The following is a 23,705-nucleotide window of genomic DNA, read 5'->3' on the forward strand; positions in this document are numbered from 1 at the left end:
GTTCTAATCCACATTTTATCCCTTAAGGAGGGCTCCCATTTCCATGTCAACCAATCTATACAATTACCAGCTTTTTTTTCGGCCACCAAAAACATAGGCTGAGCGGGCACTGCCTTCACTAGATGTCAGGATAAGGGGTAATGTGTTTATTTGCAGGAAACAAAAACCTTTAAGAAGGGGAATTCATTCTTAGTCTTTTTGGTATCTGTATACCGGGGGATCCAGTCTCAATGTGAACCATGGATAGTAAAGACTATCCAAATATGCTACCGCCTACTGGGAAGATGCTGGATAGCAATCCAGGAGCACATTACATGAAAAAAGATAGCCACACTAGCCTTTAGAGCAAACCTCTCCGTACATGACCTTTGCAGTGCAGCCACACGGCCATCAATACATGCCTTCACACAACACTTTTGTGGTCATACATGCTAATAAAGAAGCCCGGGTTATTCTTAAGGCACTAAGATGCCCGTGTGCAAATACACCCACCTCCCAAGTGGAGGAAATACTGCAGCATAAGCTATTCACAACGTATGAATTTAGTTCCTAAATAAGAAAACAAACTGTACAGAGCAAATTGTCCGGTTTAATTTGTTGGAGACATCTGGTGCCCAGAGCTAGGTCCTGGAAGCACTGGTTTGCCATCAGTATTTTTGTACCTCCTTAGACTAGTAAAACGTTTTATCCTCATTGTGGTATGAATGAACCACGTCAATTTGGTATTTGTGAAGAAAGTAGTGAGAGAAAGTTATACCTTGGTTTTCATTACAGAACTCTCCCACGGAAACTGTGCCTCTGGATGAGAACACAACGGAGGGCTGGGAGAACAGGATCCGTCTGTGGACGGACCAGTATGAAGAAGCCTTTGCGAACCAATACAGCTCTGATATGCAGAATCTACTGGAACGGCACATCAGAGCCACCAAAGAATCCATCCGGAAAGCTGCTGCCTTGGAGGCCTTCAGGAAAACAGAGCAGATCTCCAGTAACACTGTTGTTGGCTCCCAGATGCAGGTACGAGAAGGGCAGGTGTTTGACAGAATGGTGCTTTATTTTGAAACACAAATGCTACATCAGTTCTCCTTTTTGTTTTGTTTTCTTCATTCTACATAAAACTTTATTCCAGATTTGTTTCTCTGTCACGCGCTGCTTCTTATAAAAAAAAAAAAAAAAAAACTTAAGTGTGATGATCATTACTGCCATACGTGAATATTTTAATCCGTGAAATATCCATGCTCCCCTCTACGGTGTCTTCTAAATTAATTTAACTTTAGATTGTGAATGGGTTGGTAAAATGGTTTTCTCTTCCAGGGGATCCTCCTCAATAGTCATAAGCACTGAATATTCCAGCCCATGTGCGGGGACCCCGAAGTACATAAAAAAATATATAGATCTCTCACTCTCCTCAGCAGGACACCCAGGCACGGACCTCAGCACGCTCTGAAAATATTTCAAAGAAGCTCGAAGATAGTGCAAATGCAGTGAAGAATTTATTGTAACAAAATATCCACAAATTGAACAGGCATAATGCCTGCCATGACTCGTTTCGCTAGCCTCTTGCGAGCTTGATCACATGACGCGCCATGTGATCGGGAAACTGATGAAATACCTATATATATGTGTATATATATATATATATATATATATATGTATATACATTTGAACCACTCCCGACTCCTTCTCTAGTAATCGGAGTCCGACACAGGGGTAAGCTTCACCATTAAGCTTTTTGTTTATTATTAATCCGCTTGATGCGTTTCGGCACACCTGCCTTTTTCACAATGGGAAGTCACATAAAATCAATCGTTTTTAAACCGAGGATGGAAAGTCACATGGTAATTGGCTAATGGATATGGTAGACAGACTATACATATATATGCAGCATCACTTTGTTTTACTGTGACCATTTCATTGTTCCAGTAGTTAAAACATCACTACCAGAACACCATAAATACAATACATATTTTGACTGTGCTAAAATTGACTGTTTGTAGGTTCCATACCAAAGATTACTCGAGATAGACTTTTTACTATTATAATCATAGCTAAAAGTTCATTTCCAAATCTCCGTTGCTTATTCTTGATAAAATATCAATATAGCAGATACTTTCCAATGTCTTTGAAGGTATGTTAAGCATCATCACATCCAGTCCAATTTTATGCCGGTCACAGTGTTCATTTGCAACAACATATCGGGCTAGTGCCCCCTGATTAAGTCAAATCCGGTCTTTAACTCTGCCAATAGATCAAAATGATGTATATTTAATACTGTGTCAAAAGCATAAATAATATCTTAAAATCTAATAAAGTGCATGTGCATTAAAGTACATAAGATATAATGTGCAAATTTGCTGAAAGCTTTACAGTACCTTTTGATCTCATGTGCAAAATAGCAATTGAAGTACAAATTATTTATCAATCAGATACATCCAAAAAAGTGCTTGTGCTAATGATAAATTCATTTCTAATAATGTAGTGCAAATGTTGCTAATGAAATAAAGTGCTAGTGCATACAATATCCTTCATATAATTTCATAAATAGCATAAATGCACCAAACTCTCAAGTAGTTGCCTCTTTTTGGTAAAAGTTATTGGTTAATTACTTAATTCAACGCACATCGTTGCTATTTTAACACTTCCTCAGACTCTATGGCTTAAACTTAATCACACTGATGCATATTTCGTTTTTAGTCTTCTTACTTCCTCTGAGTTTAAAATCAAATGGAATTTTGGTTTATATTAAATGTACATGTAAATTCTCTTCTACATTCAGTACATTTGGAATTTTGGTGTTAAACAAGAGTATATACTTTGATTCTAATTTACGGAGTTTTCTCTCTCTGCCCCCTCCTCTCAAGTTTTTTGCGACTTGATCTATTGCAAAATAGACAAGATCATTCATATTCCCCTTGTGTTCTTCATTAATGTGGCGGGCTACCACATAGTTCTTATCATTATTCTTAATTGCCCATAGATGTTGTAGTATGCGGATATGAACCATGTGGATAGTACTTCCTACATACATTTTTGTACATGAACATTTTAAAACGTAGACAACATATTCACTTTTGCTGCTTAGTGGAATTCTTATTTTCCATGGGCTGTTAAGTTATGGGTGTTATGACCTGGTGTTCATTTTTACCGTGTCTACAGGCCTTACATTTGTGACATTTATGAAAGCCAGGAGTAGTCTGCAGCCAACTGCCTCCCCCTTTCTTCACTTCAGGATTTATCTTAAATAAGTCTTCTCATTGATTTGGCCTTATTAAAAGTTATCATCGGCCTTCTTGACACATTGCCCTGTAGTACCGGATCCTGTTTTACTAGGTACCAATGTCTACATAAGCTATCCCTTACTTTCGCCTGGTAAACATTGTACCCTGTGATCATTCTTATCTGATCTTGTGTTTGTTTTTTCTTTTCTCTAACTTTCATTTCATCAGGTTTCAACAGCGTTTCTCTTTGTATGTTGTATACTTTTCTTTTTGCCTGTTTCAGTATTTTGGGAGCATATCCTCTTTGTAGAAATCTCGCATTTAAAGCACATTGAGCATCATTTAGAGCATCCTTATCACTGCAATTACATTTCATTCTCAAAATTTCAGAATAAGGAATGCTCATTTTTAGTCTAGGTGTTTCCTGCGGTTGGCTTTCGGTATGTGCGTGTTTGAATTCTTCCTTGTGAGATATATACCTCTAAATATGTAACACTTATCTCGCTTATGTGTTCAGTAAATTTTAGATTAAGGTTGTTCTTATTGATGTGGTTAATAAACTCCTTTGCTTGTTCCTTGGATCCATGCCATATAATAAATAGATCGTCAATAAATCTGATCCATTTAACTATATGGTTTCTCCAGTCTCTGCCATGATAAACTTTGAGCACCTGCTCCTCCCACCAGCCCATATGCAAATTAGCATAGCTGGGGGCAAAGCAGGTGCCCATCGCTGTCCCCTGTAGGTGTCTCCTCCAAATAAAAAATGGTTATTGCTGAGACACAATGTACACGTTTCAATCAGCATGTTTGTATGTTGCTACAGATTAATGGATCTCGGATTTAGGAAATGTCTAACTGCCCTTATGCCGTCTTCATGGACAATGCTGGTATATAGGCTTACAACATCTAATTTAATTAGAAGATATGACTCATCCCATACTATGTCAGCTATTTTATTCAAAAAATCTCTTGTATCCTGAATATAGGCAGGTAATGTCTTTACATGTGTCTGTAGGAATGCATCAAGATATCTGGAGGTCTGTTCGAATAAACTGCCAATGGCTGAAATTATAGGACGCCCTGGTGGTTTTTCTTTGTGCTTATGAATTTTTGGGATTAAATATAGAGTTGGTAGTACCGGATTGTCTACTTTTAAAAAAGAATATTCTACTTTGCTAATTAATCCCAATTCTCTCCACCTAGTTTAGTCCTTCACATATTTGTGTTTAATTTCAATAGATTACTCTGGGGGACTTTTAGATCGCACTCTTTGTCTCTTAGTTGTGTCATGGCTTCCATATTATATGCTTCTAAAGACCACAAAACAATATGTTCGAGGCATATGAGCTGCTGCAGTCACATAATTGCATTAGATCGCCGCCTAGTGTTGGGTCCGGATGTTGCACGTTGTCGTCTTGGAAGAGTCTTCGAGATCTCACGAGATAGGTGACTCCTCCCCTGGACTACAGTGCGCATGGACAGCTCCTCCATCGTCAAATAGTTTTTTTCCGCCATCGGGTTCGGATGTACTTCTGCGACGCCAACTTCGACTCCGAAGTTTTCAACTTTATTCACAGCAAATCAAAGTTATCTCGACGGGATTGCTCTCCGGTCGATACCCTACAACTTTACAGGACTTTATTTCTCATATTTTCATCGACGCAGGCTTTCGGGCCTATCGACTGCCACTCGGGCCTCGGGCCCATGGAAAGGACCCCCTTCAAAAAATGCCCCCAGTGTGGTGCTAAATACCCACATACGGATCATCACCCGGTGTGCAACAGATGTCTATCTCCGGAGCATAAAGAAGACTGCTCAGCCTGCGCACTCTTCCGTTCCAAAAAGACAATCCGGAACCGAAGGGCCCATCGACAAGCGATGCATCGACAAGCAGCAGCACCGGCACTGGACGATATCTTCGACGACCCCATGGATGCCGAGGACTCGGACGACCTACAGCTCGTCACAGTCGAAGAATCGGACTCAGATGACCCAATCCCAGCGGGGCAGCACGTGAGTACCGATGCCCCTGTCCCAATCACCCCACATAAGGCTCCGGTCAAGACATCGCCACAAGGCCTTCGTCACGATCGAAACATCCCTTCGGAAGCCCCACCCTCGGGCCAGGCTCCGAAGATAATAGAAAAGCCTTCCGGTAGCTCGGGACCGAGCAAACTGTATCTCACTACACCAAAATTGCCTTCGGCGCCGAGAAAAACACACACGGCACCGACTCCGGCGCCGAAAGACTCGACCGTTCCCAAAAACGTCGAGCCGAAGCATCTCGAGCCGAAAACGGTCGATCCCAAGAAAAATATCGACCCGAAAAAGTTAAACGACTCCAAAAAGGTCACTGAGCCTAAAAAACAGATCGAACCCAAGAAAACAGTTAATCCGAAAAAGGACGTCTAAGTCAAGAAAGCTCCCGAACCAAACAAAAACAATGTTCCCGAGCCAAACAAGTCGAAGCCGAAGCCTACAAATCCTTCGACTCCCAGTAAAAAACACCAAAAATCTTCGGTGCCGAAACCACCAAATACAGAGGAGGAGCTGTTTTTTCCGGATCCTGTCGATCCAAAACAGAAAAGAATCATCATAGACCCTAACACAGGTCATGTGGTGCTCCACAAGAGGAAAATTCATCCTGCCTTACCCTCTCCTATTCCTCTAAAAAGGAAGGACATTGCTACTTCTCCTATTAGGCCTGTTATCCCTCCTCCTCTCTCTCCTATTCTGCCTTATGTGACATACACTCCCCCCATGCCTCCACAGCCTGTTGGGGACCCAGATGAGGACATAGATAATGATCCACAAGACCCTTATGACGATCCTGATGACACAAATCCCAACCTGGACACATGGGGAGACCCATATTCACCAGACAATAACACACCTCTTCTAGACCCCACACCATATCCTTCTAAACCATCCCCTCCTGACGACACCGTTGCATTCCAATAGTTAGTAGACAGGGCTGCTAGTTTCCATGGGGTAGATATGCATGCTGACCCTCTGGAAGAGGATTTCTTGCTGGACACCTTCCCAACCACAGAAAGAAGTGTCCGCACTTTACCCATGCTCAAAGGGGTCTTAAAACATGCACCAGAAATATTCAAAGACCCCATTAGGGCTAGAATACTCAACCCTAGACTGGAAAAGAAATATAGAGCAGCACCCTCCGACCCTACATACATCAAGGGTCAACTACAGCTGGACTCTTTAGTAGTTGCCAATGCACGAAAAAGGGCTAACTCACAAACCACTGGTGATGCTGCACCACCAGAAAAAGAGTCCAAACTACTGGTGGCATCGGGGAAAAGGGTGGCTTCACAAGCAGCCAACACCTGGAGAATAGCTAACACACAAGCATTGTTAGCTAGATATGACAGGGCGCACTACGACAAATTAGAGGAGCTGCTACAACATCTCCCCGACCCATATAAACAACAGGCAAATGACCTTATCCAGGACGGAAAGTTCATCATTAATGCCTCAATAAAGTGTGCTCTAGATGCAGCTGACACAACCTCTAGAACCGTCAATACAAGCGTAATGTTAAGAAGACACGCCTGGCTTCGCATATCAGGGTTCAAACCTGAAGTGCAAACCACTATTCTCAATCAACCCCTTAACCAAGATTTCCTGTTCGGGCCTGAAACAGATGTCTTACTAGACAAAATGAAAAAGGACACTGACACCGCTAAATCTATGGGTGCACTGCAGTCTTATCAATCCAAAGGTTCCTTTCGTAGATCCTCCTATAGAGGTACAGGGAGAGGGAATAACACACAAACCGCTCAACCTTTCCAAACTACCTCTCAAAACACATTTCACAGAGGCAGAGGAGGATATAGAGGAGACAATACTAAAGGCAGAGGCAGAGGTAACAACAACAACCGTACCTCCACCACTCCCAAACAGTGACCTCTTACACCGGCCTCCAGACCACTTAACGCCAGTCGGAGGCAGAGGAGGATATAGAGGAAACAATACTAAAGGCAGAGGAGGATATAGAGGAAACAATACTAAAGGTAGAGGTAACAACAACAACCGTACCTCCACCACTCCCAAACAGTGACCTCCTACACCTGCCTCCAGACCACTTAACACCAGTCGGAGGCAGATTATCACAGTTCCTACCTGTCTGGGAATCCATCACGACAGAAGCAAATTATCCATTCTGGTTACTGTCTAGAACTTGCATCTACCCCACCCAACATACCACCCAAACACAGACCAATGTCAGAGGAACATACCATACAACAGGAGGTCTTAGCAATGCTACAAAAGCCAGCTATAGAACCAGTTCCCCTGCAGCAACAAGGGAAGGGAGTTTACTCTCTCTATTTCCTAATCCCCAAAAAAGACAGCTCTCAGGCCCATTCTTGACCTTCGTCCCCTAAATCAATATATACACTCCGATCATTTTCACATGATCACACTCCAACAAGTACTACCACTACAAGCGATTTTCTCGCCACGCTACATCTAAAAGATGCATATTTTCACATACCTATTCATCCCGCACACAGGAAATACCTCAGATTTGTAGTACAGGGACAGCACTACCAATTCAAAGTCCTACCCTTCGGGGTAACAACAGCACCAAGGGTGTTCACAAAATGCTTAGCAGTAGTGGCAGCACATCTAAGGAGACAACATATTCATGTGTTTCCATACCTAGACGATTGGCTGATAAAAGCCAAATCACATCACCAATGCCTGCAGCACACTGTGACCACAATCCATCTATTACACAATCTGGGATTTTCCCTCAACTACCCAAAATCCCATCTACAGCCCTCCCATATACAGCAGTATCTGGGAGCAACTATAGACTCCACAGTAGCAAAGGCTTACCCAGTTCCAGCCAGGATACAGAACATTCAAGCAATGATCCTAAAATTCCAACCTCAAACTCTTCTGACAGCAAGAGTGTTTATGCAACTCATAGGCCTGATGGCATCTTGCATATTCATAGTTCCACATGCTCGGCTACAAATGCGTCCCATACAAGAATGCCTAGCAACACAATGGAACCAGGCTCAAGGGAAACTAAAGGACCTAGTGTTGGTAGACAGTCGTACCCATCGCTCTCTGCAGTGGAGGAACACACAAAACCTTTCAAAAGGACGACTGTTCCAAGAGCCAGTTCCACAGGTGGTGTTGACAACGGACGCATCACTCACAGGGTGGGGAGCCCATCTACTTCAACATACAGTGCAAGGTCTATGGACACCGCACCAAAAAATACACCACATAAACTAACTAGAATTACTGGCAATCTTTCAAGCAATGAAGGCTTTTCAAAAACACATAGCCAACAAGACTGTCCTAGTCCGGACGGACAATATGACAGCAATGTTCTATATACAGAAACAGGGGGGGACACACTCTGCAGCTGTCACACCTAGCGCAAAGGATATGGAGATGGGCCATTCCACAAAACATCCATCTTCTAGCCGAACATCTCCCAGGAGTAAACAACCAGATTGCAGACCTATTGAGCAGGCACAGTCAACAGATCCACGAATGGGAAATTCACCCAGAAGTCCTACTCCCATTCTTTCAAGCATGGGACACCCAGACATAGATCTGTTCGCCACAAAGGAAAACGCAAATTGCCCATCCTTCGCCGCCAGGTTCCCACACCCGCAGTCGAAGGGCAATGTGATATGGATGAACTGGTCCAGCAGATTTGCATACGCTTTTCCGCCAACCCCACTCATTCCATTAGTGGCACGCAAACTAAAGCAACAAACACTTACGATGATCCTAGTTGCTCCCACATGGGCACGACAACCATGGTACACAATACTCCTAGAACTCTCGGTCGTCCCTCATCAACGACTACACCTCTCTCCAAAACAACTCACACAGAACCATGGAGAGATACAACACCCAGACCCCAATCAAATGAACCTAGCAATCTGGCTCCTGAAGTCTTAGAGTTCGGATACCTTAACCTGCCTCCTGATTGTATGAATATCATCAAAGAGGCAAGACGTCCCACTACCAGAGCCTGTTACGCAAACAAATGGAAAAGATTTGTTATTTACTGCCAAAATAATCAAATCAATCCACTAGACGCTTCTGTCCAAAACATAATTTGTTATTTGCTACACTTACAAAGATGTAATCTAGCATATTCATCTATAAGATTACACCTAGCTGCTATTGCAGCATACCTTCAAAACAGACAACACGTGTCTCTCTTCCGCATACCACCTATTAAGGCGTTTATGGAAGGGCTCAAAAGAGTAATCCCTCCAAGAGCTCCACCTTCCCCAGTCTAGGATCTTAACATCGTCCTTACTAGACTTATGGGCCCACCCTTTGAGCCTCTACATTCTTGCGAATTACAGTTCCTAACATGGAAGGTGGCATTTCTAATAGCAATTACTTCACTCAGAAGAGTAAGTGAATTGCAGGCACTAACAATTCAAGAACCTTTCATGCAAATACACCAAAATAAGGTAGTTCTCAGAACAAACCCTAAATTCCTACCAAAGGTCATAACTAGTATTCACATTAACCAATCAATTGAGTTACCTGTCTTTTTTTCAAAAACCACAGTCTGTAGCTGAAAGGGCACTCCACACACTGGATGTCAGAAGGGCCCTACTCTACTACATAGACAGAACTAAACCATTTCGAAAGACAAAACAGTTGTTTGTGTCTTTCTGTCAACCTCACAAGGGTAATCCTATCTCAAAGGCAGGGATAGCCAGATGGATAGTTAAGTGCATACAAATATGTTATCAAAAAGCTAAACGCACATTCACTATTCCCCCAAGAGCACATTCCACGCGCAAAATGGGGGCATCCATGACTTTTCTAGGGAATATCCCCTTAGAACACATTTGTAAGGCAGCTACATGGTCTACCATACATACCTTCACTAAACACTATTGTGTTGATGTGCAAGCCAAACAACAAGCTTCTGTAGGTCAGGCTGTCCTTAAAACACTTTTCCAAACTACTGCAACTGCCACCGGTAACCACCACTAGAGGAGGAACTGCTATACAGTCTATGCAATAATGTGACTGCAGCAGCTCATATGCCTCGAACGGTAAATGCTACTTACCAGTATGCATCTGTTCTTGGCATGTAGAGCTTCTGCAGTCACATGCCCACCCTCCTCCCTGGTGCCAAGCACAGTTGCAGTACTATCTTATTTAGATACATTTACATGGACACCTTTCTTTTCTATTACTATCCTCCATCTTTGCCACAATGGCGAAAAAACAATCTGACGATGGAGGAGCTGTCCATGCGCACTGTAGTCCAGGGGAGGAGTCACCTATCTCGTGAGATCTCGAAAACTCTTCCAAGACAACAACGTGCAACATCCGGACCCAACACTAGGCGGCGATCTAATGCAATAATGTGACTACAGCAGCTCTACATGCCAAGAACAGATGCATACTGGTAAGTAGCATTTACCATATACACACACATATATATAATTTTTCCACAAGTAAAACAATGCAGTCTTAACGAAGACAACGCTAGACAATGCTTCCATGAATTTGCATCTATAAACATATATTCTGTTTTTAATTCTCTTACATACTCACGGGAATTAAAAACAGGACAACAAAGAAACCCTTATACTCTTTATTGAACTGCACAACCAGCAATGTAATAGGACTGGCATTGTTAGCCCATAAGGCAGCATTGGAAAAACACATAACAGCATAGAAAATGAAAGAACTTACACCGTGCCTTGAAGGCAGTCATGACCACTAGCCTCCCATCATGCCTCAGGATTGACAGTTAGGTCAATTGTTCTTTCCGGCTCCATTAGTCAGTGTGAGAAGTGCCATCTTTCTTGCATGGTATGCCCCCACTTTTTGCTGAATGTACTTTGACTGAGTGTGCCCTGGACTCCTGCCAATCAGGTGCCCAGGGCCTATAATCCTTCCCTAAAACCTAAAACGGCAAACCCTGGCCACATGTCAGCCCCTGGTAAATGGTACCCTAGGTACCCAGGGCCTTGTGACCAGGGAAGGCCTCTAAGGGCTGCAGCACTTATTGTGCCACCCTTAGAGGCCCTGTACCCTAACACACACACACACACTGCCCTTGCAGGCTGAGTATCTGGGTACAAGACAAAACAAAGTCGACATGGCACACATCCCTGTGTGCCATGCCCACCACCTACACTGCCCTGGCATACATCAGCCACCCCTCTAGCTGGGTGCCCTATGCCAGTGGTGTGGGCACAGGAGCATGAGCCCTATGCCCCTACAGTACCCATGTCCATTCCTGGGCACTGTAAGTGCAGTGCTGCCATTTAAGAGTATATGGTGCTGGGAGCTCGTCAAACACGAACTCCACAGCACCATGATGGTGCCACTGAAGACTGAGAAGTTTGGTATCATTCTTCTCAGCACATTAAACCCACACTGATGCCAGTGTGGGATATAATGTACAAAGCACTACAGAGGGCATCTTAGAGAGGCTCCCTGAAACCTAACCTACAATCCTCGTCTTGTCTGAGAGGCTGCCTTGGCAGCCACACAGTAGACCTGTTGCTGGACCCCTGGGTGGAGAGCCCCCCGTTCTCCTGGGCCTGCAACAATGCACATCCTGGGCGAGGTGCTAGGCCTCCTCCTCCAGGATGGGCAGGGGGAAGCTTCAAAGGCATGCCGCCTTTGTGAGCTTCTCCAGGCCACTTGCTGTACTCAGCAACTGGCCCCCACCGGTTCTGACCCCCACTATGGCGGGAAGACTGGCCGGAAACTCCAAGTAAGGACAGAGGATGTGCCAGCCCTGCCAACCCCACCCCTCAGGTGGGGGCGGCGAGGTGCAGTACATCTCCGCGCTCTCGCCATCTTGAAGATGGGGAGCCCTACCCAGTCAGGACTAGGCCACTGCCCCCCTCCCACAGTAGAGTGGCAGGATAGGGGGTGTACCCACCCCAGGACAGGGACCCAGTGGTCCCTGCCCTTTACCTACCTGTAACACCCCTAAATTTAGTATTTAGGGGTACCCTGAACCTTTTTTCCTTAGATTCCAGATTCTAAACTAGCAAAGAAAGAATAAGAAGAAAGAAGACCTACCGTGCAGCTGCTAAGAAGAGGAAGACACCCAACTGCTTTGGCCCCAGCCCTACCGACCTGTCGACCCTCGAACCTGCTCCTGCTAAATCCCGGCACCTCCTGTGGCCAGCAACCTCACAAACTCTGGAGGACATGGCTACCTTGTGACTCTGAGCACCTGGGACTCCCACGAGCAGTGGCTCTGCTCAAAGCAAGTTTCTAACCCCTGGTATCCGCCCGGAACCGCGAACCCTGCACACTCTGCACCCGCCAAGCCAGGCCTGTGCCGAAGTGGACAAAGACCCCGAGGACGTCCTCCCAGCGACTGTGACTCCGAATCCGGCACCCAGGGACTCCCCTCGACGCTCCTGACGACGCCTGCAGCCTTAGAACCAGGGACCTCCCCAACCGCGATCAACAGAGGGTAAGATTTCCCGATATCAAAAGGCACCCCTGCACCCGGTGCCCTGCGGCCCCCTGTGCCTGACTCCTGGGTATCTACCTATCCTCCAACTACCCAACTTACCTCTCGTAGTGGTGGTGGCAGCATCTGAAGAATCTTCGTCCCCCGAGCTTGCAGCCTTTGTTCGTCCTTGAGTTTTCCCATTGAAATCCATTGAGCGCCCGAAGGCTCAAAAGCACCCTGCACCCAGCCACCCGAGTGGCCCTGGCAGTGTAACTTCTACTCCTACCTACTTCCCCATTTGCCCTGAGCAAGTGACCAGGAGCCCAGCTCCCACAGCCGCGTGGCCTGCTAGCCAGCAGCCACCAACAACAGGCCCCCTGCCTCCCATAGGGTAACTTTGGGCCTAACTCATTCTGCACCCGGCTGCCCCTGTGCCGCTGAGGGTGAACAACTGTACTTACCTGACCCTGGGAGACCCCCGAGTCTATGCCCAGAACCTTAACTCTGCCAGTCGAGTACGTACCCAAAAGCCGATAACTCTTTTCTTCCATAGGGTAACATTGACTGGTTTCACGTGGAATTGTGTACAACAAATTCTTTACACTGTCCTCCGATACTGCCTTACCGCTCGACCAAGCTACCACTTTAGAGGGTAAGGTTATATCTAACTTTAGCCTCTGTCAAACCTCTGGGGACTGTGGACTCTGTACACACTGTACCTATTTGGGAACAGTATATACAGAGCCACTTTCCTACACCCGAGCTTAAGTCCAGGAGCTGTGCTCCCTCAACCCAGTGGCCTGCTTGCCAGCAGCCACCAACCGGAGGCCACCTATCCCCCATTGGATATCATTGGGCATCAGCACTCGGCCACCCTAGTGTCGCTGTGGGAGTAACGAGAGTGCATACTTGACCCTGTGGGAACCCTTGTTCTAACCCCAGAAGCTCAACTCCAAAGACAGATTACTTACCTGGTAACCGTTAACTTAATTTCTCTCCATAGGAATCCATGGACTGTTTTTCTCTGATGATTGTTCTAAGTGTGGAGTTGATTTGTATGGAAACCAGAAAAATAACAATTGTGCAAAACTGATTGTTCGAGGCATATGAGCTGCAGATCACACACTTAGGATAAGATCGCCATCTGGTGTTGGGCTCGGATGATTGCAGGTTGTTGTTGTCTTCGGAAGAAGCCTTTTTGGTCACGAGATAGGTGACTCCTCCCCTGGACAACAGTGCGCATGGGCATCCACTCCATCCTCAGATTTTTTCCCGCCATTGGGTTCGGATGAACTTTTCCAGCCCGGCTGAAAACTTATAAAAATCCAGCTTTCGAAACCAAAAACCTTTACAACTCGACGTCGAAATCCAATCGGACTGGTTCCGGATACGGCTCATGGAAAGGACACCCTTTAAAAAAGGCCCCCAATGTGGAGCAAAGTTCCACCACAGTGACCACCACGAGGTCTGCAACCTGTGCCTCTCGCCGGAACATAACGAATCCAGCTGTCCAGCCTGCGCCGCATTCCGCTCCAAGAAAACCATCCGGGACCGAAGAGCTCGACGCGTTATCATGGCCAGACCAGCTCCAGAACCAGAGGACATCTTTGCCCAGGATGTCCCGGAAGACGACTCCGAAGACCTCCAAATCGTATCCGAAGCGGACGATTCTTATGACCTCATCACTCCGGGGCAACGAGTGAGTACCAGTGCCTCTACCCCAACCCCCCCAAAAAAGGCACCGGTCAAGACTCCGCCAGCTGGCTCCAGTCGCGACCGAAAATAGTCTTCAGAAGCCCCGCCCTCGGGCTCGGCTCCGAAGAAATATAAGCCTACAGGTGGCTCGGGCTCGAGCAAACCACATGTTATTGTGCCCACAATACCTTTGGCACCGAAGACGCAACACCTCTCGGCACCGAAGCAGGCTCCGAAACCATCGAGGCCGAAATCTCCACCGGCACCGAAACGTTCTTCGGCACCGAAATCTCCACCGGCACCGAAACCATCATCGGTACCGAAAAAAGTCCAAAAAGACTCTACCGATAATCCAAAAGATAGATCGGAACTGATAAAGTCGGCACCAAAGCCACTTTCGGACAATGAAGAACTTTTTCGCCCTGATCCCACGCAAAAAAGGATTTGTATCAATCCAAAAACCGGACATGTCACCGCTGTGCCATGAAAAGGAAGCTGGACACAACACCTCCTCCAGCTCCCATAAAGAAGAAGGACTTCGCCACCTCACCCATTCGTCCTTCCTCTCCTACATCACCTCTCATCCCACCCCCCCTCCTTCTCCTCTACCATCTCCTACACATACACCACCTCCACAGGATGATGATGATGACTTGGGGGGAGGGGGTGATCCGGATGAACTTAATGATCCTAATGATCTTTCACACTCCCGGATACGGCACCCTTAGATGACTGGGCTTACCCTTTACCTGATATTCCTGATCCCACTACATACCCCTCCAAACCCTCCCCTCCAGATGACCACCTAGGGTTTGGGCAACTGATAAACAGGGCGGCGCTTTTCCATGGCGTCACCATGCACTCAGATACACCCGAAGAAGACTTTCTTCTAGACACATTTGAACAGTCGCAAAAATCAGTTCAGATCTTGCCCATGATTAAGGGAGTCATAAAACACGCCACAGAGGTTTTTAAAGACCCTGTCAGAGCTAGGGTTCTTAACCCCCGAATTGAAAAAAAATATAGACCTGCCCCACAGGATCCCACGTACATTAAAGCACAGCTCCCTCTAGACTCTTTAGTTTCAAACGCTAGAAAGTGGGCTAACTCCCAAACAACAGGAGACACACCGCCCCCAGACAAAGAGTCCAAGCTCTTAAAGGCCTCGGGCAAAAGAGTTGCAGCACAAGCTGCTAACCATTGGCGTATTGCCAACACACAAGCCCTATTAGCCCGATATGATAGGGCTCATTATGATCAGTTAGAAGATCTTTTTCAACACCTGCCGGATCAGTACAAATCCCAGGCCACTGACCTCATCCAAGAGGGAAAACTCATATAACGCATCAATCAAATGTGCACTAGATGCCGTGGACACTGCTTCTAGGGCGGTCAACACAAGCATACTACTTGGACGACATGCGTGGCTACGTATTTCAGGCTTTAAGCCGGAAGTACAAACAACAATACTTGGACAACCATTCAACCAAGAGCAACTGTTTGGGCCCGCAGTAGATACTGCACTGGAGAAGATGAAAAAAGATAACGAGACTGCTAAATCAATGGGAGCATTACAGTCTCCACAACCGCGAGGCTCCTTTCGTCGCTCCTTTCGTCGCTCCTTTCGTCGCTCCTTCTATAGGGGAGCCTCCAAAAATGTTGGAACAGACGTCTCTTCCACTTTCAAAGCCTCCGCACAAACATCTCCTAACAGAGGATATTTTAGAGGAGGATATAGGGGAAACAACACCAAGGGCCGAGGTCGGGGCAATGCCAACACCCGCACCTCTCCAGCCACTAAACAGTGACTTGCCTCCACTCCCCCCAGACCATTCCACTCCGGTCGGGGGAAGACTCCAACAGTTCCTACCTGTCTGGAATTCCATTACAACAGACAAGTGGGTAAGACAAATTATCCAGTTTGGTTACTGCCTCGAACTCACAAACACCCCCCCACACATACCACCCAAACACCGTCCAATGTCACCACACCATCTTACACTCCTCAAACAGGAAATTCAGTCCTTGCTTCAAAAACACGCAATAGAACCAGTTCCACTCCAACATCAGGGTACAGGAGTATATTCTCTATACTTCCTAATTCCCAAAAAGGACGAGACCTTAAGACCCATACTCGACCTCAGACTACTAAATCAGTACATACACTCAGATCACTTCCGTTCGAGGCATGTGGGCTGCTGAATTCATATCTGTGCATAGATCGCCGCCTAGTGTTGGGTCCGGATGTTTGCACGTTGTTGTCCTGGAAGAGTCTTCGAAGTATCCTGAGATAGGTGACTCCTCCCCTGGACCACAGTGCGCATGGGCATCCTCTCCATCCTCAGGTTGTTTTTTTCCGCCATTGGGTTCGGATGTGCTTATCTTGACTCAAGTTAGGAAAATTTAGTTTCAGGCCAAAAGGCCTTTAGTTTTCGTCGGTACTGTTCCCGATCGGTATCGACAGTTTACTTGCTAGTTTAGCGACCTTACCAACCTTTTTCGGATCCGTTTCATCCGACCATCGACCTTACATCAACGATGGAATCGAGGACCCCATTCAAACGGTGTCCTGTTTGCCACGCAAAATATCCACATATCGACGTCCACCCGGTGTGCAACAAATGTCTCTCTCCGGATCACGACGAATCGAAATGTATGGCCTGTGCCCGATTCCGATCCAAGAAGACTCTCCGGAATCGACGAGCCGCGAGACTAGAAGCGCAGCAAGCGGCACCGGCCCCGACCAACATCTTCAGCACCGAGGACGAAGATGTTGAAAGCGTGGAAAACATACACTCCAGCCCCGCTTCCGAACACGATTCCCGATCGGAAGACGCAGATGAAGAGCTTTTTCACAGGGAAGAAGCCGGCGATGAGGTAGGGGACTACGATGAGGCCTTCGGGGCCGAAGAAGATAGCTCTGGTGAAGAGCAGGGCCTACCCGTCCAAACGGAGGCTATCAAAGTGCGTCAGTCTACGGCTCCGGTCGAGGGATCGCCTTCGGGCCTTACCCGAGATCAATCCCGCAGTTCTTCGGCCCCGCCCTCTGGCCAGGCCCCGAACATCCAGCGAGAGCCATTATTACCCAAAAAGACTGGTTTCCCTTCAACGAAACCGAAACCAATCGTCGCACGGGTTCAACAGAAACCGAAAGTGAAACTGGCACTGGTCGGCTCGAAGACCTCCACTCCTTCGACGCCAGCCAAAACCATCGGCTCCGACCGCACCAAAAGGGATTTCGGCGCCGAACTCGCTGCAGCGGATGTCGGCACCGATCCAAGGAGAAAGGCCATCGGTACCACCAAAGCGCCTCGGCCCCCGGCACCGAAGCAATCGGCACCGACCACCAAGGTTAAAATGGCCGCTCCATCGGAATCCACCTCGAAGGCAGCGACTACGGTCCAATCATCGACGCCGTCGACAGCTACTACCTCTCCTTGACTCGATGACCCTGTGGCTCCGAAGAAGTCCACACCTACCTCTACAGAACCACTCGGCACCAAAGAACCTTCGGCGTTCTCGGTGCGACAAGTTGCAGCGTCCTTGCAACGTATCAGAGAAAAGGCAGCCCTCCAGACCACGTCGGGCTCCGAGCCGAAAACGGCTCCAAAGGCACCTTCGGCACCAACCAACATCACCTTTGGTTTGCCGCCGTCCACGGCGCCAAAACTGTTCGAGATCCGAACACGTGTCACCCAGACAAGGTCCCCATCTACTGGACACTCTCCTACTGGGCCATCACTGTCCCAATTCATCGACGCCGACACCGGCAGGCTCATGCTCCGAAAGCAGAAGGTCACTTCCGAACAGGCTTTAGACTCTTACAGAATCCCTCTAAAGCAGAAGCTGCCAGCAGAATCGGAACCAGTTCTTTATGAACGCCTCCACACCTCCTATCCAGATCCACAGTCCTTCTCTCCGACGCACTCCGACACGGACGCAATGGAGGATTACATGGGTGATGACACCACCTACCCCAGGGATATGGATCCTGAGGAGCAGCAGGACCCAGATCAAGCTTGGGATGACCCTGTAGACCCGGGTGCCGCTACAGATACCCAGGACACGCAGCTTTATGGCGCAAAAACAACTCCCACAGAGGACACGGCTGCATTCAACGCCCTCATTGAACGTGCCGCAGCCAATCATGGAGTGCAACTCCACTCAGACACAATTGAGGACGATTTCTTAGTGGACACATTCGCCTCCTCGGAGAGGACTGTAAAGACTCTGCCCATGCTAAAAGGTGTCCTCAAGCCAGCAAAGGACATTTTCAAGGAAACAACCAGGGCACGGGTGATAAACCCCAGGATCGAGAAGAAGTACAAGCCTGCGCCTGGGGACCCTATGTACATTAGAGGCCAGTTACCTCTGGACTTCATCGTAGTTGCTAACGCTCGCAAACGGGCACACTCGCAGACAACTGGTGATGCTCCTCCCCCGGACAAGGAGTCCAAGGTGCTGGAGACCTCCGGCAAAAGGATTGCGGGCCAGGCGGCAAACATATGGCACATTGGCAATACACAGGCGCTCCTAGCTCGCTACGATCGCTCACACTATGACACATTAGAGTCCCTACTCCAACATCTACCAGACGAGTACAAAGAGGCAGCGGAGCTCCTCATCAGGGAGGGACAACTTCTCACAAACGCATCCATTAAGTGTGCACTGGATGCCGCCGACACAGCTGCGAGGGCAATAAACACCAGCGTCATGCTACGACGACACGCCTGGTTACGAATCTCCGGATTCAAACCTGAGGTTCAAAATAACATCCTTAATCAGCCTGTCAACCCCGACTACTTATTCGGACCAGAGGTTGACACCACCCTAGAAAAGATCAAAAAAGACACAGACACTGCAAAGTCAATGGGGGCTCTGCAAACGCAGACATTTCGTAGTGGCTCCTTTCGTCGCCCCGGAAATAGGGGAGCGGCTAGAGGACAGGGGTCACAGCAAACCTACAATAAAGGGGGCACACAGAGTACCTACGATAAAAACACCCGAGGTGGATATCGTGGCTCCAGCACGAAGGGCAGAGGACGCGGTTACGGCAACACCAGGTCCTCCCCCAAAAACAAGCAGTGACGCCCTCTCCCTTCCCCCCGACCACATAACACCTGTCGGGGGAAGACTCCAGCGGTTCCTGTCCACGTGGAATACCATCACCACGGACAGGTGGGTCAAAGATGTTATCCAACACGGTTACTGCCTCGAATTAACCTCCACTCCACCCACAATACCGCCAAAGCACCGTCCTATGTCCTCAGAGCACTTAGCATTATTACAGCAGGAAGTGCTAAGTATGCTGCAAAAAGGCGCAATAGAGGTCGTGCCCGTCCACCAGCAAGGGACAGGGGTGTACTCTCTGTACTTCTTAATACCAAAAAAGGACGGGTCACTCAGACCTAAACTAGACCTGAGACCCCTCAACCACTACATTCTCTCAGAGCATTTCCACATGCTCACCCTACAGCAGGTTCTCCCGCTGCTCAGACAGGGAGACTTCCTAGCCACACTAGACCTCAAAGATGCGTATTTCCGCATACCCATACACCCGTCACACCGAAAATATCTCAGGTTCACTATTCAGGGGCAACACTACCAATTCAAAGTCCTCCCCTTCTGTGTGACAACAGCACCCAGAGTTTTCACCAAGTGCCTAGCTACAGTGGCTGCACATCTACGGAGACAACACATTCACGTCTACCCCTACCTGGACGACTGGCTTGTTCAGGCAAAGTCAGCCCAGCAATGTGCCAGCCACATGTCGCTCACCATTCACCTTCTTCACAGTCTGGGATTCTCACTAAATTACCCAAAATAACATCTCCAACCCGCACACGTACAACAGTACCTAGGTGCGACCATAGACACTCTGGCAGCCACAGCTCAGCCAAACTTAGTGAGGATCAACAGCATGCACATGCTCATCTCCAAGTTCAAACCTCAACACTCCCTTCCTGCGCGAGTGTTCATGCAGTTGATAGGCATGATGGCCTCTTGCATTTTCATAGTCCCGCACGCGAGACTACATATGCGCCCGCTTCAGGAGTGCTTGGCACGTCAATGGAATCAGGCTCACGGGCAATTAAAAGACCTAGTGTTGGTGAGCGGTCGGGCATACAACTCTCTGCATTGGTGGAATCCACAAAACCTTTGCAAGGGCCGACCGTTCCAAGAGCCTGTTCCACAAATAATACTGACGGCGGACGCGTCTCTCCAGGGATGGGGAGCTCATGTACTCAATTACACAGTGCAGGGACTATGGACAACACAACAAAAGAAGATGCACATCAACCTTCTCGAACTGATGGCAATCTTCCTAGCCATGAAGGCATTCAAAGTACACTTGTGCAACAAAGTCGTGTTGATCCGGACGGACAACATGACTGCCATGTACTACATACAGAAGCAGGGAGGAACACACTCTCCACAGTTGTCTCATCTGGCTCAGAGCATGTGGAAGTGGGCCATTCAGAGGAACATATTCCTCATGGCGGAACACCTCCCCGGCAAGGACAACCAGATGGCGGATCTGCTCAGCAGACACAGCCACCAGATGCACGAGTGGGAGCTACACCCGTCAGTACTCCAACCGTACTTCCAACAGTGGGGTCATCCAGAGATAGACCTATTCGCCACAAACGAAAACGCAAAATGCCAAAGCTTTGCCGCCAGGTTCCCACATCCACAGTCGCAGGGCAATGCGATATGGATGAACTGGTCCGGCAGATTTGCGTACGCTTTTCCCCCAGCGCCATTAATACCGCTGGTGGCACGCAAACTGCGACAGCACTCACTGACACTCATCCTAGTTGCTCCCACATGGGCGCGCCAACCATGGTACACCACCTTTCTAGAACTTTCCGTGGTGCCGCATCAAAGGCTGCGGATCAAACCTGCACTCTTAACGCAGAACCATGGCGAAATTCAGCACCCAGATCCGCAATAGCTGAACCTGGCAATCTGGCTCCTGAAGTCTTAGAGTTTGGCTACCTAAACCTGCCACCTGACTGTATGGAGATCATTAAGGAGGCCAGGAGACCCACTACCAGAGCTTGCTATGCAGCTAAATGGAAAAGGTTTGTCATCTATTGCAACAACAATGACATTAACCCGCTAGACGCATCCATTCAAAACATAATCTGTTACCTCTTACACCTATACCGATGCAATCTGGCATATACCTCAATACGTATCCATTTGACCGCAATAGCAGCCTATCTCCAAAACAGGCAGCACCTCTCTTTATTCCGAGTGCCTGCCATCAAAGCTTTCTTGGAGGGACTTAAACGAGTGATTCCCCCAAGACACCCACCAGCACCGGTGTGGAACCTCAACTTGGTCCTCACCCGACTGATGGGTCCACCCTTCGAACCTCTCCACTCATGTGAGATTCAATTCCTCACCTGGAAAGTAGCTTTCCTAGTAGCAATCACTTCGTTAAGAAGAGTTAGTGAACTCCAGGCACTAACCATTCAAGAGCCATTCATACAGGTTCACGCAAACAGGGTCGTACTACGCACCAACCCCAAATTCATGCCTAAAGTAATATCGCAGTTCCACATGAATCAAACTATTGAACTGCCTGTTTTCTTTCAGAATCCACAAAATGTCGCTGAAAGAATGCTCCATACACTGATGTCAAAAGAGCCCTCATGTACTATATAGACAGAACTAAAGACTTTAGGAAGACAAAACAACTTTTCGTTGCCTTTTCTCCACAACACAAAGGCAACGCCATTTCCAAAGCAGGTATAGCCAGATGGATCGTTAAATGTATTCAAATTTGCTATCAAAAGGCTAAACGCACATTAACGATTCCCCCACGAGCCCACTCAACACGTAAGTTAGGGGCATCCATGGCTTTCCTGGGAAACATTCCTTTGCAGGATATATGTAGAGCAGCCACATGGTCCACTATACATACATTTACCAAACACTATTGTGTAGATGTACACTCAAAACAGCAGGCAGCTGTAGGACAGGCTGTTCTCAAAACTCTTTTTCAGACCGCTGCAGCTGGCACTGGTGGCCGCCGCTAATGGGGGGTACTGCTATGTATTCTATGCACAGATATGAATTCAGCAGCCCACATGCCTCGAACTGAATATGCTACTTACCAGTATGCATCTGTTCTTGGCATGTAGGGCTGCTGACATTCATATCGCCCACCCTCCTCCCCGGCGCCTGTAGCAGCTGCAGCTCTCAGAATTACTGTATAGCATGCCCATCACTTTCTGTATCTACTCCATCACTGCCACAATGGCGAAAAACAATCTGAGGATGGAGAGGATGCCCATGCGCACTGTGGTCCAGGGGAGGAGTCCCCTATCTCAGGATACTTCGAAGACTCTTCCACGACAACAACGTGCAAACATCCGGACCCAACACTAGGCGGCGATCTATGCACAGATATGAATGTCAGCAGCCCTACATGCCAAGAACAGATGCATACTGGTAAGTAGCATATTCAATATGATCACTCTCCAACAAAGTCCTCCCACTACTTCAGCAAGACGACTTACTTGCCACATTGGACCTCAAAGACGCATACTTTCACATCCCCATGCATCCTGCTCACAGGAAGTACCTAAGATTTGTGGTAGACGGACAGCACTATCAATTAACAGGCCTCTTATTCGGAGTAACAACTGCACCCAGGGTATTCACCAAATGCTTAGCAGTAGTAGCAGCGCACCTCAGGAGACAACAAATCCATGTCTTCCCGTATCTCGACGATTGGCTCATAAAGGCCAATACTTTCGACAAATGCGTTCTCCACACTCACCGCACTATTCAAACCCTACACGACTTGGGATTTACCATCAACTATCCCAAATCTCAACTGCAACCCTCCCACATACATCAATATCTGGGAGCCACCATAAATACTTCCAAGGCCATAGCTTATCCCATCACAGCCAGGATAGCCAACATACAAAACCTCACCTTAAAATTCCAAACTCAACACTCTCTTCCAGCAAGAGTGTTTATGCAACTGTTAGGCATGATGGCGTCATGCATCTCCATTGTGCCTCACGCACGACTTCAAATGCGTCCCTTGCAAGAATGTCTAGCACAACAGTGGAACCAGGCTCACGGAGAACTTACCGATCTGGTGTTGGTGGACAGTCGCTCACTTCGCTCACTGAAATGGTGGAACACCATCAACCTGTCCAAAAGGGCGACCGTTCTTAGAGCCTCTTCCACAAGTAGTGCTGACGACCGACGCATCTCACAGGGTGGGGAGCCCATCTCCTTCAACACACCACTCAGGGCAGATGGGCCACTGAACAAAAACTGCTCCATATCAACCACCTAGAACTTCT

At 47.5% G+C, this 23,705-nt stretch overlaps 1 protein-coding gene across 9 annotated transcripts in view; it reads left to right on the forward strand.

Annotated features, from left to right (window-relative positions):
* The window catches only part of SETD5 (SET domain containing 5), a 351,936-nt gene that overhangs the window by 148,045 nt on the left and 180,186 nt on the right, over positions 1-23,705 (forward strand). For all 9 annotated transcript variants that reach the window (XM_085624253.1, XM_085624258.1, XM_085624255.1 and 6 more), the window contains one exon: positions 775-1,017. In XM_085624253.1, the coding sequence (XP_085480379.1) occupies positions 775-1,017 (243 nt within the window). The remainder of the gene's footprint in view (positions 1-774; positions 1,018-23,705) is intronic.

Source organism: Triturus cristatus, chromosome 9 (genome assembly GCF_964204655.1).
Source record: "Triturus cristatus chromosome 9, aTriCri1.1, whole genome shotgun sequence".
Classification (NCBI taxonomy): domain Eukaryota; kingdom Metazoa; phylum Chordata; class Amphibia; order Caudata; family Salamandridae; genus Triturus; species Triturus cristatus.